Source organism: Myiozetetes cayanensis, unplaced genomic scaffold, assembly GCF_022539395.1.
Source record: "Myiozetetes cayanensis isolate MyiCay16 unplaced genomic scaffold, myiCay2020 scf7, whole genome shotgun sequence".
NCBI classification, from domain to species: Eukaryota; Metazoa; Chordata; class Aves; order Passeriformes; family Tyrannidae; genus Myiozetetes; species Myiozetetes cayanensis.
In genome coordinates this window covers 15155045-15172049 of record NW_026087964.1, presented here as the reverse complement: position 1 = coordinate 15172049, position 17005 = coordinate 15155045, and the positions used below count along the sequence as shown (strand labels likewise).

The 17005-nt window shown below is 41.3% G+C and overlaps 2 protein-coding genes across 6 annotated transcripts in view; one reads left to right on the top strand and one right to left on the bottom strand.

The window, feature by feature from the left end:
- CCDC149 (coiled-coil domain containing 149) overlaps positions 1 to 7892 on the top strand; it is a 50853-nt gene extending 42961 nt beyond the window's left edge. For 3 of the 5 annotated variants that reach the window (XM_050338136.1, XM_050338134.1, XM_050338138.1), the window contains 2 exons: positions 3803 to 4387; positions 4998 to 7892. In XM_050338136.1, the coding sequence (XP_050194093.1) occupies positions 3803 to 4386 (584 nt within the window). In that variant the 3' untranslated portion in view covers position 4387; positions 4998 to 7892. The remainder of the gene's footprint in view (positions 1 to 3802; positions 4388 to 4997) is intronic. The other 2 variants (XM_050338137.1, XM_050338135.1) reach the window with 1 other exon arrangement.
- A 678-nt stretch (positions 7893 to 8570) lies between these two features.
- SOD3 (superoxide dismutase 3) lies at positions 8571 to 10086 on the bottom strand. Its single transcript, XM_050338139.1, has 2 exons — positions 9942 to 10086; positions 8571 to 9492 (listed from the first exon to the last, which is right to left on the bottom strand). The coding sequence occupies exon 2, from the start codon at positions 9474 to 9476 to the stop codon at positions 8751 to 8753; it is 726 nt and encodes a 241-aa protein (XP_050194096.1). The 5' UTR covers positions 9477 to 9492; positions 9942 to 10086; the 3' UTR covers positions 8571 to 8750.
- Positions 10087 to 17005: the final 6919 nt, after the last annotated feature.

Below are 17005 nucleotides of genomic sequence, written 5' to 3'. Positions count from 1 at the left end.
GGAGATGGATTATTATGTTTCCTGATTGGCATTTGGATAAGCTCTTTAATGGGCATAACATTTTGGTATGCCCAGATCTTTCTCAGCTAATAATGAAGCATCATAAACAATTTATTTGTTAGTCTTGAAACTAAATAGATTGTGGCTTAATTTTAACTTTATAATCCATGTCATCTGATAAAACCTGAAAGCCAGACTGATCTTTTTTTATGATCTTGATTAGCTGATATTTTTGCTAAAAATACGAATTGAAACTTTAGTGAATAGCTCTCTGGTGAGTAATAATAACTCATAAATATTTACTTTTTGCCTACTTAATTGTTGATTTTTAATTAAATCTGCAGTTAATTAAAGTATTTTCTTGGTGGCATTATGCTCTTTCCTTTAGGTGTTTGTCCTAGGTGAGGCTGGTATTACAGTTGTGATTACAGGCTGATCAGACAGGCAATCTGATCTGCCTGTCACATCTCATCAGACCCTGTTGCTGTTGCTTTGTAACACTGCCAAACCTTAGCTCTGTGCTGAAGCCTTCCATGCTGTGTTTTCTACTTCAGCTGACTTTTTTTTAATGACAGCCCAATGACTTTTTTTTGTGTTAAATACTGATGACCACGTGATTTTGGTGGGCTTTTTTTGTCTGTCGTTATTTTGGGTTTGGGGTTTTTTTTCAACGTGCAAGAATGTAGCGTATCTATAATTGAAAGGAATTTGAAATGTGGGGAGAAGGTTTCCACTCTGAGAAAAAAGGCTGCAGTTTTCACCCTGTTCTAAATGATTCACTTTCAAATCTCATCTGCTAGAAACAATGAAAAACAAACCAATGATTCTGTTGAGTTTGCTTTGTGCTGGCAAAACTCTGTATGCAGAGTTCCTTCAAGATAATACAAACTTGTAGGGAACAAAACCTGGAAAGACTGAAATCAGGACTCTCGAGTGATGGAAGGACTGGAGTAGATGGGGATTGACAGAAAGCCCGAGTGAGGGGGAACCTGCATCTGTCTGAGCAGAGGTCAGAGCACAGGAGTGAAGAATGGGCAGTGAAAGCAAGGTGTGATAAAAAGAAAGGTGGCTGAGAAATGGGCAGAGTGAGTGTAGGGAGTGGATAAACAAAGGGATATGGAGCAGGAGCTGAGAGATAGGGAGGGGAAGAGAAGAGCAGAAGAAAACAGCCTTGAAGAGGAAAAGACAGGCAAGGATTAGACCTGTGGCAGTCACAGGAAGAATCAGCTCCCAGTAGGTCGTCACCTTCTTTCCTCCTCTCCGTCCCATGAGCGTAACAAGAGCCAAGGCTGATCACAGAAATTCTGACATTAAACTGGAGTAGGTTAATAAATTACTGTTCTGCCTGCCCAAACAGCTTGGTTTTTCCCTTGCCTGTGTCCCAGTGTAACTAAGAACCTGCAGTGAGAACTCAGACAAAACTTGCTTCTGTGAATTAAACTGGGCCAATGTTTCTGTGACATAGATGAGCACACATATACTACCAGCCATGGGGGGAAAGCCATAGCTTCTAGAAGTAGCTGGAGCAACAGTAACCTGTTCTGCTACTCCAGATCCTTTTCCTGAAGGAGGTTTGGGCTGCTATCTTCCCTTCAAAGCCTGGAAAGAAAGCAGTGTGTTTTCGGCTGTAGGGCATGTCCCTGTGCTTGGAGTCACACAGCTCTTCTGCATTCAGCATCTATATGGGAGTGATGCACTGGTGCCTTTTGTACCACTCTGCATAGAGAATGACTGCTGTTGAGCTTTAAGAGCTTGGTGCTTTTAATCTGTACCATGTACCTCCAAAATCTGGGGCAGCTTGGCAGCTGGGAAGAATATAGGATTGTGTTTATCTGCCTTCATTTGCCAAGCAAGTATGCTCTTGGTTTAAAGTATTACTGAAATGAAAACAAAACCACTTTTATTTTCCTATTATTGAATAATCAGTTGAGTGAAAACAGTTCATAATCAGAATAGCAATGAAATTCTTATGTATCTTTAAGTATTACGCCTGAAGTCACATTGGTCAGAAATGATCTTTTAAACAGTACCACTGATAGTTGGTGCCTGTTAGGTCCAAGAAATGTTTTTAGTTTTTGCACAAACATGCTATCTTTATCAGAACTTCCTATAATGCATTAAGTGTTGCCCTAGCTAAATCTGCAGGTAATCAGAGGGCTTTTGCAGGCTTTTTTTATCCAGTCTATCTGCTTACCCTGGTCTCATCAAAGCCTCCTTTAGTCTGTACTTGTTATCATTGTTTCAGTTAATCTAGATGGTGGATGTCTGTAGGAGAAAGTGTGTTTCCTGTGTGAAATTCCATAATGACATAGTGCAGTCATAAAACTGTATTTGTCACCAAATCTCACTTTTTCTGATGCAGTGTCATGGGGCAGATTGTACTTGAGTATCACAGCTGCTAATGAACAGGTTTTTTCTGCTCCATTGTTGATTGGATTGTCCCTGGGTGCTGTTTCAAGCATTCCTGAAGACAGCAGAACTGTTTTTTTTTTTTAATGAACTTTCCTCTGCTGATTTAGTGCTTTGAAACAATTTGTCATCAGCAAATTGCAGCAAGGTGATAGGTTGGTGTTATCCTACTGTAAGAGGGAGGAAACTGAGGCATGCAAAGAATAAGGTAGAGCCCCTGCTAATTTCAAGTGCCAGATTAAGGTACATACATTTTGGCTCTTATTTGAGCAGTTTGATATACAACATGAGCAGAGCAGGCCTGCACATCCAGCTCCTAGGTTTCCAGCTGACTGCTCAGATAATGAGGATTAGATCCAGTGGGTGATCACCTTTTGAAAGTTAATTTATCCCTGCCTTTCCCACAGACTTAAATTCCAGGTCTTCAGCATTGCATCCTTAATGGTAGTAAGAGTGTCTGTTCCCTTCATGGCAACCCTTGTCTCGCTCACTCGGTAGCTCCCAAATTATAAATGAGGCAGGTCTGATAGAGACAGTAGGCTGGTCCTCCCTGCAGCCAGACTGTCCTGTGCCCTGCATGAGGCAGGATTCCTGTGACAGAAATAGAGTAATTGCTGACATACTGAAATGTAATGCATCTGCATGGCAAGAGTCATTTTAAGCTGTCAGTGAAGCCATACTTCTGGCCTTTCCTAATTTTTCTTACTTCACTTTGCAAGCTTATTTTCAATGAGGTCCTTTGTCGTCTAATGGTATGAGGACAAACACTTCCTCTTTCACAAAGCTGTTTGTTTACACATTGCTGTTTTCTGTATTCTGACATTTTGTTCAGTGTTTGCCTTTTGGTGTAATGGTATATTTAAAATTCTTCCACTGCTGCTTTGTTTTATGCTGTTACTAATCAAAATAATCTTTTATGTTAGGAGAAGCATTGCAAGACCAATAACAAAACTTCATTATTGGATGAAAGCCTGTGAAAAGCTTCAAATAAATGGAGCTTGTGTTAACCCCTGAAAGCAGTAGTGATGTGGGGATTAATTGTAATCTATGCCAAAAATTTCTGTAGCTAAGTGCCCTCCTTGGAGTTGATATTCCTTTGAAAAAGTTTGCCTGCCCCTGCTGTTCTACAGTAGTGTATTGACTGACTCTTAAGAGTTGTTGGTGTTGGGGAAGGACAGGCTCCAAAATAGGACCAGATCCAGCAAGAAACTTAGTGTTGATTTCTTATCATCTAAGAAATGGGCCTGGCATTGGATAGGGAAGAACTCTTAAAAATTCCTTACTGAAGTAAACATCTCTGTGGTCTGGCATTGGTGGTGATACTCTTCAGATCAGATATATAAAAATACCTGCAACTGACTCGAAGCATTTCACTGTTCCATTTCTCTTTCAGCAGAACAGAAGGGAGAATGTGATGAAACTTGTGCTGTTGCAAGTGATTCTACGGCTCCAGAGGGAACAAACTTAAATAACAGAAACAAAAATAAACATTTTTATCCTTCATTGCCCCAACTACCTTCTGAAAAAGAAGAAATAAACAAGCTTGGAAGTCAGATAATTAAACTGACAGTTGCAGAACTGGAAGGGAAAAGATCAGGCATTTCTGCAGGGGAGCAGAACATGGTAGCTGGGGCAGAGCTTAATGGTTCATCAGAGGGAGAGTTCCCACTTTCCAGCCCTGACCCATCTGACCCCACAGATCCCTCAACCTCTGAGAATGAACAAACAGGCGAAACTGAGGCCCTGAAAGACAATGATGAAACCTCAGAGAGCAACTGTGAAATTCCAAATGAAAGAGGGGATCAGAATAGCAGCTCCGTGGATGTGGTGCATGCTGAAGACCCTGGAAGGCATGGAGGGCTCAGTGTTACAACTGCAGACACAAATAACAGCTTTGAGGAGCTCTCTGAATCTGAAAACAAGAAACCATCTGATGCTGCTGAAAACTGTGACTATTTGGATAACAGTTTGGCTTGAGGTATGAAATCCAGGCCCTCGAGCATCTCACTGTAATCCCTTTGCAGTGTCTGTGCTGTTGCAAATATGATCAGTAAAAAAATGTGCCGTAGGGTTGATTATTTTACATTGAACTGTTAATATTTGTTTAAAAAAGATGTCTTTCTGTTACTTTTGGTTGTAGTGTACCAAAACTGTAAATTACCTAAGGGAAAGAATTAGTGATGAGATTTAGTCACGTTGGATTTTTGTAATGATTTGAAGTTTCTACATGGATTGATGTAATTTACATTAGTGTAGCAAAGAGGCCAAGGATAATCATTTATCATGTTATCACTGGGCTCCTGTAACATGTATGGTCCTAGTGCTGGACTGTATTTTATGGCTAGAAATGTCTCTCAAGTGTGATAAATTGAGAAGCATTTAAAGGGTGCGAGGTTTTGCTTCTTTCTCAGACTGCGTTCTGGTTCTCTTTACGTACAGTGACTGTAAGTACGTCCTTAGAATAAGATCCCTGTTCCCTTACAGGAAGTTCCTGAAAGCCATTCCTGCATGTATATAGCTGTCTCATTACAAACCTTTATACCTTTATGTTTTGACAACTGTACAAAATTTTTCCTTCCCTTTCCCAGCTCATCTCATGAAAATGAGGGGAGTTATTTCACTAGATCCTGAGAACCCAATTTAATGAAGCTCTGAAGGAAATATCATCAGAGAAGCCAGAAGTCTTACTGAGTGAAACAGCACTGCTGTTCCAAAGCAAGGAAGATAGCAAGAGGAGAACCAGTGATGCCCTATCCACCTAGTTGGCTCTCTCAGTTACTGGAATTGCGTTCCTCAACTTACAGGAGCTGGAACAGCCCTCGAGCTGAGTAAACAGGTGGTAGATTTCAGGCAACTCCATCTGTGTTCTCCTTTCTAAAGGAATCTGTGTCTTTTTTTTATTTTCTTATGATTTGGAATTAAGGGTAACTCTTCCTTTCCTTCTCATTTCACCAGTCTATTGTATGGTAGAAGGATTATTTGCATTGTTGCCACTTTCTTTAACTTCTTCTTTTGAAGATGTTTAGTCATAGGAAAACATTCCTATAGTAACTGGGGAAAAGGGAGGCTGCTGTGTCATTCCCTAACTCAATCCTGATGCTGGAGCTGTGCCACTGTGCTTCTAGGAAGGCAGAAACGAGGGAATACTTAACGTTGAAATTAACAGCTGCTGGAGAAGGGGAGGCAGGTCCTTCCTCTCCTGTTTGTAGCACAAGAAATACTCTCAGCAGCTGTGGAGCTTCTATGGGCCAGCAGCCGTCAAGGCAATTTTTCTGCTGGCTTGGGACCTAATTGTCTGTAAATGTTCATTTCTCACTCCTAGAACTTGAAACCAATCAGAGAGAATTAAACCAAATTTAATAAAATACTACTAATAAAAAGGAAGATCCCTCCCAGATTGAGTACTTCTTTGACAAATAACTGCCAGCTGCAAATTTTTACAGCCCACTTGCCAGCTACTGAATAAGGAGAGTTTATATTAGCAGTACTGACAAACTCTTCTGTATGTGGAAGATGAGCTAGCAGGTGTTGCCATAATCAAGGTGTCAGAGTCCATGAACAGTTTGTATTCAGCAGAAGAAAGGCTGTATGTAAATTATTACATATAAATATAAGGGGTGATAGTGGGAAGGTGAAAAATGTGGCTTGTCTCTGTTCTCATGTGTTTTCCTTAGCAGGTGCATTCATGTAACCCTTTCAGTATCTGCAGGATATAAAGCCATACTCCCAGTGCTCCTCAAATATGTTTACTTTCTCTTTAAAGGTTATTGGACATTGCAGCATTCCACTGATGTTAAGCAGCAGCCCTAAGGAACAAAAGCTACCTGTATATTTAGGTATATTAAGGACATGAAGCAGTAAAAGGTTTTTATTATCCTCATCACCATTTAAGTTCTTGATTACCTGAAAAAAAAAAACAAAAGGAGTTTAAGTATTTGAAAGATTGTTGGGCTGTTTCCAGTAATTGTTACTGACTGCATTACTGACTCATTTGTGTGACAGTCAGAAGAGAAATAGCTGTAGAAACTGAAATCTCCAAGAGAATGTGGCAGGATTTTTTCCTTTAGTGTCTGAATGTCATGTTAAGTAGCATTTTATTCAAGATGTGTTCTTTTCCATCTTTCACAGTCTGATACTGCACGGAGCTAAATATCAATGCAGTCAGAACTGAGGCAAGCAAATAAGATCAAGATTTCATGTAGCTGAGCTCAGAAATATTTTACTGGTTCCCTGTCCTGTGTCTTTCCTGACCCAGGGATGGTGAATGAGCATTTTGGTCCCGGTCCCTTAACAGCCAGTTAATGCCATTAGTTAGTGAAGAGCTGGTGTAAAAATTTGAGTAGGTAGAAGCAGTGCTAGACCAACAGCTTTTTAGTGCCTCATTCGTTGACTCTTTCAACTATGTCAATCTGTGAGAGCACAGTGATGTAACAACCCAACAATTAGGACATCTCGGTAATTGTCCTCACACCAATCTCTCTCTGGCTGCCACTTTTATCTTTGCAATCACTGAATTCCAGTAAGATGCCTAGATCTCTGAAAACCTCATTTTCAATTCGATGTCACATCTGCAGTACTGCCCCTCTCCTGCCTGCCCTAGCAAATGTGTATCTTAGCTACGTTTTTAGCCTCCTCCCAGGAACATGACTTCAAAGCCAGGACACTTGTAAAAGTGAGACGCTGTTGCTGCTCTAGGTAATTAAATATTCTTGCCAGTAACTTCCTCGGATATTGCTTTAATTGACATCGTTGTGCTATTAGAAAAATGGGGATTTTTTTCCCCAGTAAATTTAATTAGTGTTTTGTTCTGGAATGAACATACCTTAGGTTTGCAGGGAGTGGTTTTGTTTGTTTAGCTTTGGGGTTTTTTTAGACCTGTGTTACCTTTTTCTAGTTCTTTAGAAATGAAGAAATCACAACCAGACATATAAGCCTTTTTGGTGTTGGGCTTTGGGAGGCAAAGTGGGAAGGGAGTATTGTGGCAGGGATATGCAGAAGGTACATTTCACAAACTGATTTTAAGGAGGTTGTCTCATCTAAAAGTGAATTCATGCATTATGTGTGAGAAGGATTTCATTTGAAAGTATCATGTTGTGGTTATTGGAAAAACAATGTTCACTGAATTTGTAAAATAAGTGTGTGAAAATGACAGATTAAGAAGCATTCTTTTGGAATGCTGCTGCTTTTGTAAGTGAGACTATTTTTAAGCATATGGGAATTTGTATAATAAAGACAGTGGAATTTCTTTAATCCCTCTGAGCTCAGGAATGTATTTCAAAATCTTAACTGCGATTAAGTTGAAAGTCTGCTACATTTCTAAAAGATAGCATTTTGTTTACCAGCTTCTGTTTTGTAGTTTGCTTTCTAAATTATGCAGTTTAATTTATTTGCAAACCTCTCTTTTGTTGCTGCCTGGATTAACAGCACAGCGTGGTTCAACTGTATTAATACATTTTGTCATCTTTAATAAAAACATTTCCTGATATGCTTGTTCTACCTGCTTGGTTCCTTTTCTCTTCTCAGTATCAGATGATTGATAGCCATGGGATGGTGTTTTAGTATTCTTACTGAGTTAAATTAAAAAAATAAAGCCTTATTGAGAGTTTTAAGTCTGAAAATTATGTGACAAATCTTCACTGTGACTTCTCCCAACCTAAACTGACTGATTTACTTCCCACATTTTTGTATGAAGTTACACACTTGGTATTTTTTGGCTTTGCAAATATTTCTCTCTGATCTGCTAACTTTGTCATTGTCTAAGCAACATTAAGACTTTTGTATACAACTTGGTTACTAACAGGTACAAACTAGAGGCTTATACAGCTGGAATAACATAATGGACCTAGAGTTTAACACAGAAATGTGTGTACTTTCCCTTATTTCTAGGGGAAGTCCATTACCGAGGTCTTGCAACACAACACCCATCGCAGAGAAAGCATAAAGATCTATTATTTCTTTTCGGGTTTGCAGCTAAATACTGAATAGCAACTAAGGAGCTTCTTACTCAGTAACTTCTTTTCCTTTAGTATCCCTTAAGAGCCCCTTTCAGCACAGACTCTTTAGTCTATCTACCATATCCATCAGCACTCTTACTTACATGCATTCAACTCCCAAACTGCATGGAACAGGATCTTTTCTCTTCAAGAAAACACATCACAATGTTGAGTTGATGCTGTTTTTATTGATGGGCTTACAGAAAGGAGGCTCTACAAAGTGATCTGCATTTCATGGAGAAGCAAGCAGATGGAAACAGGAATCCTTTAGCCATATACCTTAGTGGGCAGCAGTGCAGCCTGAGTTACCTTGTGCTGCCCAGGCTGTAGCTGGCTTTGGGTCTTCACTTAAGCCTGGTTCTGTGTACGTTTGTTGAGCCCTCTCTTCTTCTTGTCTGTAACCTCAGGCAGCTTCTCTTCCCACAAGTTCTTGTTGCATATCCCAATCACACAGCAAGCCAGACGTTTCCCAGCATTTCCATTTTCCAAACTGGCCTTATTATTGCCCTTGCCCATGTCGTCTTCCTGCTCGTGGATCACAACAGATCTGCCCATGATGGAATATGGGCCAAAGATCGTGGCAAAGAGATTTGTTTTGTATTTTCTGATTTTGCCTTCCTTAGGTAGAAAGTTGCCAAAATCCCCTGGGTGACGGGGGTGATTCACTCTGAAAGGGTTGTAGTGTCCTCCTGTAGAATCACAGCCATTGCTGAGGTCTCCAAGCTCGTGGATGTGTATAGCTCTACTGGATTGATTGTTATCCAGTGGAAACCCATCCAAGTGAAAAATGGCTTCCAGTCTTCCATGTGGGTAACACTGCCTGAATAAGACTTGTCCAGTCACTTGTGGCTTGTCAGCATCTATTTTGGAGCTGGGCTTCATTTCACAAGAGGCATAAACCATCCCATCAGTCTCGTTCCCACGTGTTACTGGATAGAGCAAATTCTGCCAGAGGTCGTTCACTTGTTTCTGTATTTCATGCAGGGACTCTTGGCGTGGATCAGTGTCCCTGTCTGTCAGGACACCAGAAGCAGACAGGGCGAGGCCAGTGACCAGAGAAAGAATCAGAAGCATCTTGGCAATTTAGAGCCTGCAAAAGGTACAGGAAGGTACAAAGAATTCAGGATGTTTTGCAGCAGTATGGCTGGAGAGAAAGACATGCAGCCAGTGGGGAGCTGAGTGAAACAGCTGGAACATGGTCCCGGGGGATTGCTGCTTGCCAGGTCTGTCTAATGTGATGAACCGAAACTAAATCAGAATGCATGTGCGTTTAAACACATGTAACTTACACCAATGACTAAAAGAAATAGTAGTAATTTTCTAGTTTACATTAGATCTTGATCTTAAAATCTGCCTCTATTTCCCTGCAGGAAGCAAGGAAGCCAAAATGTTCTTAAATCCATTTCTGAGTTTGTACTGAGACTTTTCTCCTCCGACAAATTCCAGCAAGACAGTCTGCCAGGAGTTTTTCCTTGGTCCATCTACTTAACCACTAGTTAGGCATTACAAACAAAAAGTAAAATCCAATAAGTTGATTACCTTGCAGAACCCCTCAGTAGTAGCTCTTCGCCTCTGCTCCCCCAAACCGAGGTGTGCTCAGACGGCCAGAGCTGCTTGAAGGTGATGCTTATAGAAACTGCGTGTTTGTGGAGAAATTAGGTAACGCTGGCTCAGGGGAGGCGTCACCGGGAGAACCATGGGAGGGGAGGGAGGCGGGGAGGAAGGGAGGGGGAAAAGTTGTAGGCATTTTTGTTTTGGGCAGAGTGAAGTGTTTATCCTTTCTTGGTGAGTTTGTTAAGTCTGGCTCTCGGTCCTCACCGACATTTAAAAAAAAAAAAAAAAAAAAGGAAAAAGGAAGGCAGTGAAGTTTTGAAATTATTCTGCCTTTTGGTGCCCTCATGCACTTAACTAAAATAAGTGAACTTCGGCAGGCAGGGAGGGGAGAGGAAGGAGCTTTATTAAGGCACAGTTGGGCAGTTTCCTCACTTGTGTGCGGGTTGTCGTGGAGCTGGTTTACATTTTTAGTTCTTTAGTCAAAAGTGGTGCTTGAGCAACATAAACTGTCCTACATGGATGTCCACAAAAGTTTCTGTGTTTTTAAAACCTGAGTTTTAACTGTAGGTGCTGAGGTACATGCCAATGATGCCTTTTTTGAAGTTTTATTGCTAGTTAGTGTCTGCTGCTTTACTTGCCAAGTTACCTTCTCTGCTGAGGCCTTTTTTCTTCTTTTCGTTTGGAACAGCAGTGATTTCTTTCCTAAGAGAGAAGTGAGCACTACTGAGGCAGTGCAACGTCAGACTGAGGTGCATAGAAGTTGCTCAGAAGCTGGCTGGAGCGCGGAGAGTTCACGGGTGTTTCATCATCCCATGAACTGAGAAATGCTCTCCTCTCGGGGGCATCACCCTGCCTACAGCACTTCCCACTGCTGCAGCTGAAATGTGGATTCTGCTGTCACAAGAGCGATTTCACAGGCTGAGATTTCTATAGAGAGAAAAGAGTAGCTCTTATTAGTCTGGGACGATTCTCAATGCAAGAAAATTGTGAAGAAAATCCTTTTCCCCAGTTTACGTCTCCTGCCAGCTGGGTAAGGAATGGGACTGTCAGCTTCTGGAATGGTAAAATTGTATGTGATAATCTTGCTGGTGTCATGTACTACATCAGACCTAAGATACTCAGTTATCTGAGAGCCAATTTTTTTTTCTTTCTTTCTGACAGAGTAGGGCTAAGGCGATGTCAACTACTTGCATCACTAGCCAGGGAGTAGAAATACAGAGTTAACTTTGTCTTGGAATATTGGGATATTGAATGTGTTACTTTAGCTCTGGGCATCAGTTCCTACTCTGTGAAATAGGACAACTGGTATTTCTTCTCTTCAGGGTATTTTTGAGTTGTTCAGATTACTGTGCTCCTGGGCACCATGCAGAGTTCACTGGGAGCTGAACTCTCAGGCCAAGTGCCAGGATGGCCCATTACCCCAAGCCTAACGCTGCCTCCTTTGCAGCTTTTCCTGAGTTCATTCTCTGGCAGTATCTGAGCTGGGGAAATCCATACTTGCAGCATGGTAATATTGTGAAATTGCTTGGGTTTAAAGCATTTGAAAGTTTTGTAATCAGATTTTATAAACAGATTCAAAAAACGTTCAGCTAAGACTAGCCACACGCAAAGGGGGATGGTTTAAGTCTGTAAAATGCAGGAAGCAAAGTGTCCAGTCTAGGTACTATTAGAAAAGCTATCTCTTAGCATCATAAACCAATTTTTAAGGGGACACAACACATGGAAGAAGAAAGGAGTATTGTTCATTGTTTACTCCTTGAGTCACAAAGTAGTGAACTGCAACTGAGTTTAACACTTCTACAAGGAAATTTCCAAGCCAGTAGTCAGCGCTCCAAGAGAATTGTAAAGCTTTAACTGAATAATAATGCATTTTGAAGTAAGAATTAGGATCAGAATTTTAGCTAGCTTAAATACAGTAATGTTGCTGATTTCAGTGGCGTTTGTGCTGTTTTACACCAGCTGGGATTCTGTCCCTGGAAAAACCCACTTGCTGCAAAGCTCTTTTTTGATGTACTGCACACACAGAGTGAAACAGAAATGCAGAAGGTGTAAAGGAGATGATCAAAGGGACAGAAAGGACTGCAGCAAAGCTAAATGATGTATTTGTAGTGCTCTGCACTTCAGAGAATGAAAAGGAAATGGTAGCTGTGGGCTGCCATCAGAAAGATGTATTTTAAAAAGGAGAAGGGCTGATAACTACAAGAAATGCAATTGCCAGGGTGATTTGGCATTCAGTCTGGTCTGAAAGATGGTCGCTAAGTACTAACCAGATGCATCATTAAAGTCTGTTGTTACCCACTGCCTATGTTTTAATTTTCTGGTTACAAAGAGTTGCGAATAATGGGCTTAGCAGCCTTTAAAGCAGACAGCAGTTACTGGGAAGAAAGGCCACAGTGGCCTGACCATGCACTTGTGTTACAATCACTGCTTAAAAAATAGACCTCTGCTTTTGTTCCAGTTCTACAGGATCTTTTGTATCTTGAGTTTCAAACAATGTCCTGGACTATAAACAAAGTTTCCTGGGCTATACAAGACAGAGTCATCAAAACAACTTCTGCGAGGCTCTCTAGACCACACAGGAAAAAATTAGCTTTACTCATGGGCTTTGCAGTGGACTTTATACCAAAGTGCTCCATCCATGCTATGACCTTCAGGGTTGGTTGGTTGGTGGGTTTGTTTTGCAGTGACATCATCCTACTGCATTACCCTGCTCTTTGACTTAACATCATTTGATTTGTCCTGCACAGAGTTAAACATGATGAAGAAAACACTGTGTAGGAAAGCGTCCCTTTGTAGCAAGCTGTAGCCTTTTTTATGTCCCCTGCACTTGGATCTGCTCCCAGGGGTTTTTTGATAGAATGAGTCTCCATAAAAACAACACCCAGAGAAGGAAGCTTTTATGTCTTTGGGAGTGGGTGATGGAGGTGACTGCTTTTCTTTACATATGGCTGAGGCTGGAGCAGCTGAAAGAAAGGGGACATTTGTAGCCTGAGGGAAACAGAGTCAAGACCTTTGGGCACCTGATCTGCTTCTTCAGCTCGCTTCTGGGAGCCTGTTATGCCAGTGGGTCCTCAGGCAACAGCAGGAGCATCCAGCATTTGTTGGTGTTTGGAGTTGGAGACTGCAGGGCACCAAAACTTCCAGGCACTGAGTTTGGTGTGGTATCACATGTGCCCTGTGCACCAGCCCTGTGTGATGTCTGGCATGTCCTGGCACCTGCCTGAGGGTTTTGTCGGTAGTGCTACGAGCAGTGCCTCCAAGCTGGGCAGGATTTAGGGAGCAGCAGTGCTGTCAGGGTGGCCGTGAAGGTGCAGTGGCTTTGGATATTTACTGCCTGTTGTGTTGTCCGACACAGCCTGTCAATGTTGTGGATGTCCAGTGCTTACAAAGGGCTCCATCCTGGACCGAGCAGTTTTAGACCTTTAGCCTGTGTGGTGAGCACAGGGCTGGCACTGGACTGTGAGCAGCACCACTTCCTGCAAAAATCGTGGTGGGGGAACTTGTTTGCCATTGCTATATGGAGGAAAAAAAGAAAAGAGGGAAGGGGGAGGGGAAGGGAAGGGAAAGGGGAAGGAGAAGGAGAAGGGGAAGGGGAAGGGGAAGGAGAAGGAGAAGGAGGAAGGAGAAGGAGGAAGGAGAAGGAGAAGGAGGAAGGAGGAAGGGAGAAGGAGGAAGGGGAAGGGGGAAGGGAGGAAGGGGAAGGGGAAGGGGGAAGGGAAAAAAAAAATTTTGCTGTAGCAAATGGAAAATCTGTTGCTCTCATAGCTTGCTCTTCTTGTTTATTCTCATTCCTTGACTTGGTATTTCTATTTAAAGAAATAAAGATATCTAGTGCCTGAGATAAGCATCCATTTATAACATTCTTGCAAAAGAGCTATAAGCATTTCCAACTTTTCAGGGCATTACCCATAAAAAAAAATTAAGTTAAATTAATATACCAAAGGGAAACAACACTGTTCTCTCTGGGGAATAATTTCTCTTGAAAATAGAAGCTCATGCAGCTGTCAAAGTACTTTGCATCAGCCAATTTGAAAAATTCTTGAAATTCTTCCTCTTTAATAGCTTGCAAAGAAGTTAGTTTATGAGAGTGAGGGAAAGATGATCTGTAAGTAAGCTTTTAAGAAAAACTGCATTCAGAAGCTCGTTCTAAGTCTGTCAACCTAATTTAACAGAATTTCATCTTCACATGTGAATATAAAATATAAATATGTAATGCAAAAAATAGGGATGGAACCCAGCTATTAGATAATATAGATTATTATTTGTGTTTGCATTTATTCCCTGATCCTTTTCAAAATGTTTATCCTTTCCAGTACATAGCATTAATCTGATGAGGGTTTGCTCTTTGAGAGGAGACAATAAATAAACACAGACTTTCCTTAACTTCAGTGTCCCATGGCCATAAATGGAAATATCTTGATTTTTTTTTAACTTCAAAGTGCACATTCCACAAATTGTGCATATTTGCACAGCTTCAGCTCTGTACAGAGCTTCAAGTTGCGGCTCAGGAGCTGCAGGAAGGCTGGACCAGTAGGTCAGATATATGAGCAGTGGTTACCTACAAATAACTAAATACAAATCGATTTCTTTTTTTATGACACTTAATAGCAACTGTCTCAGAAGTCTAATGATCCTCACAGATGAATCAAGCATGATTTTCAGATATTTCTGTCCTTAGTGTACTAAGAAGGCACAGCCATTGACAACAGGCCAAGTCCTGCCTTCTGCCTGTGTGTGCTGCCACGTTTCTGTTGTCCCGCCGGGGCAGGAGGTGGCCCTGTGGGTCTGACGGCTGCCAGGTCTTCTTGGGAACACTGGACATGAAACCTCCTCCTAAAGAAGGAGGCAGCAGGACTCTCCAGGACCATAAAGGGGAAGCTTGACCCCTTCCTACAGAAACAAGCCCAGTCCTGGCCCAGGCTCTTCCCTCTCCTCAGAGCTCTCAGCAAGGTGAGAGAGTGCAGGTAAGAGCCACTGCAAGAAGCAGGGATGGACACAGGCTGGAAAGGAGGAATTACAGATACCTCTACCGGCAAAAAGTTTAAGAGTCACAAACTGGCATAGTCCTTTTTCACCCATTTCAGTTCAGCTTCTATTAAGTTTATATGTAAAGGTTTGGTCCAGTTTCACTTAAACAGCAGACAGTATTCCAGAATAAGAGAGTTTAAACTCTGTAGATTTACATGTTGCAATACAGATACACTTTGCTTTATTTCAACAATAGCCTATCCACTATCATGGATGTCCAGTGCAGTTGAAGAGTAGGAGGAAAACAAACTTTGCAAAGAAATGCAAGTTGTTCTAAAGAATGCTAGGAAAGCAGTGCTGTGTCCAATCTTTCATCACACTTTGTCTTGTATCTGTGCTATGGCCTGAAAGGGATTTAGAGACACTGTACCAAACCATGCCAATGTGAATCATGATTAAGCTTGTTTATCCTTTAAAACACATCATTGCTGAAGAATCTGCCATCACCCATGGCTTGACTATCCTTTCTCTTACAGGTTTTCCAGCTCTCTTCCTGGTTCTCACTGCAGATTAGACCCACTGATTTGGTTGTACCCACTACAGACATGGGGGACAGATTATTCTCTTCTTTACATCAGCCTCATTCAGACTTCAGAGTTTAACTCTGAAGTGGCTTTTCCATCTTTCAGCTAAACATTTCCAATTCTTTTAAACTTTCCTCCTAAAATTTGTATGCTCCTGTGTTGAGTAGGTCACATTTTCCTGTGGACTGTGCAGTCCTGGAGGAGAAGTGGACAAACATCTCAGTGCACCAGCCAACCAGCATGGACTGACATCATGCTTGTCATGCAGACTGCATTATTCTCTGTATCATAATGTGATCTTTGCCTGATCCTTTCTGCTGTCCATGCAATTGTTTCCATTTTATATTTCATTAGTTACTATTCCTGCCATGTATGGGATTTTTACCATTGTCTTAATGGAGTTACCTCCTTTTTTTTTTTTATTTTCCCCACCCCTTATTGTTTCTCCAGCTTGTCACAAACATTTTGAATTCTAATCCTCCCCCACAGTGTATTTACAACACTTCCAGATTGATGTCAGCTGTGAATTTAATCAGTTTACTTTTTGTTCTGTCATTTGAGTCATTAACAGAAGGGCTGAATAAAGCTGAATAAAGAAACTTCTGCACTCGAGGCAGGCTGCTCTTCCCAGAAACCAGTCTGGAACTGATTGATTTCCAGACTGGATGCAGATTTCCCATGATCTCTGTACCTGCTTTATACAAGTGTGATGCAGATTTTTTATCCCAGCTTATGTGTAAGAATATCATGTGATACAGTAGTTAAGATATTTAGTAACGTAAGTGAACTTCAGATAATCACCTATTTCTTGTCTTCTTTATATGCAAGACTGATTAGTCTTCTGTGGAAAGAAAATAAAAACTTCCTGATGTCTTTTATTCATTTACCTTTCTGGCTTTCAGGTGAATGCGAGAAGTTTGCCTCTTTTAGTGGTTTTTCTGCAGCTGTGACTCCTGGGTTAAGCCTCACCTGTCCTCCCAGAATTTCCAGGCTTCATAGGAACTGAAATCATTTACTGGCTCTATCTCAAAGTGTCTGCATTACCATTATTTCCCTGGGAGAAGCAAAGTGTCTCTGAAAAGCTGCCTGGCATTAAATGGTGTCTGAAATCTTAAGCATATAAAAACTAATGAAAAGCCACCTTTTAAGTACACACAATCCCCACATTGCTTTCTACTTTCTGCCAAAAGAGTTGATGAGATCCCTTGGATTTTAATGTTACATCAGGTATGGAAGGAAAGATTAGGTTAATTCGTGCTAACCAGACTAAATAAATTTCTAAAAGCTCCCATTTCTGACCCTCTTACTTCTTACAAGCAGCACCTGTTTGTGAAAGTCTCCCAGTTTGTCCACATTCCCCACCACTTCATTACAATTGCCAATACTGAAGGCACACCTCGCCAAAACCAGGCAAGTTACACCCATTCCTAAGTTTGCATTTTAGTGTGGAGTCATAGGTCCATGCGAAGTTACTAAATAAAGTGAAAATTGTTGACA

Coding starts and splice junctions, on each gene's coding strand:
- SOD3 (XM_050338139.1), bottom strand. CDS start 9,476: ATGCTTCTGATTCTTTCTCTGGTCACTGGCCTCGCCCTGTCTGCTTCT.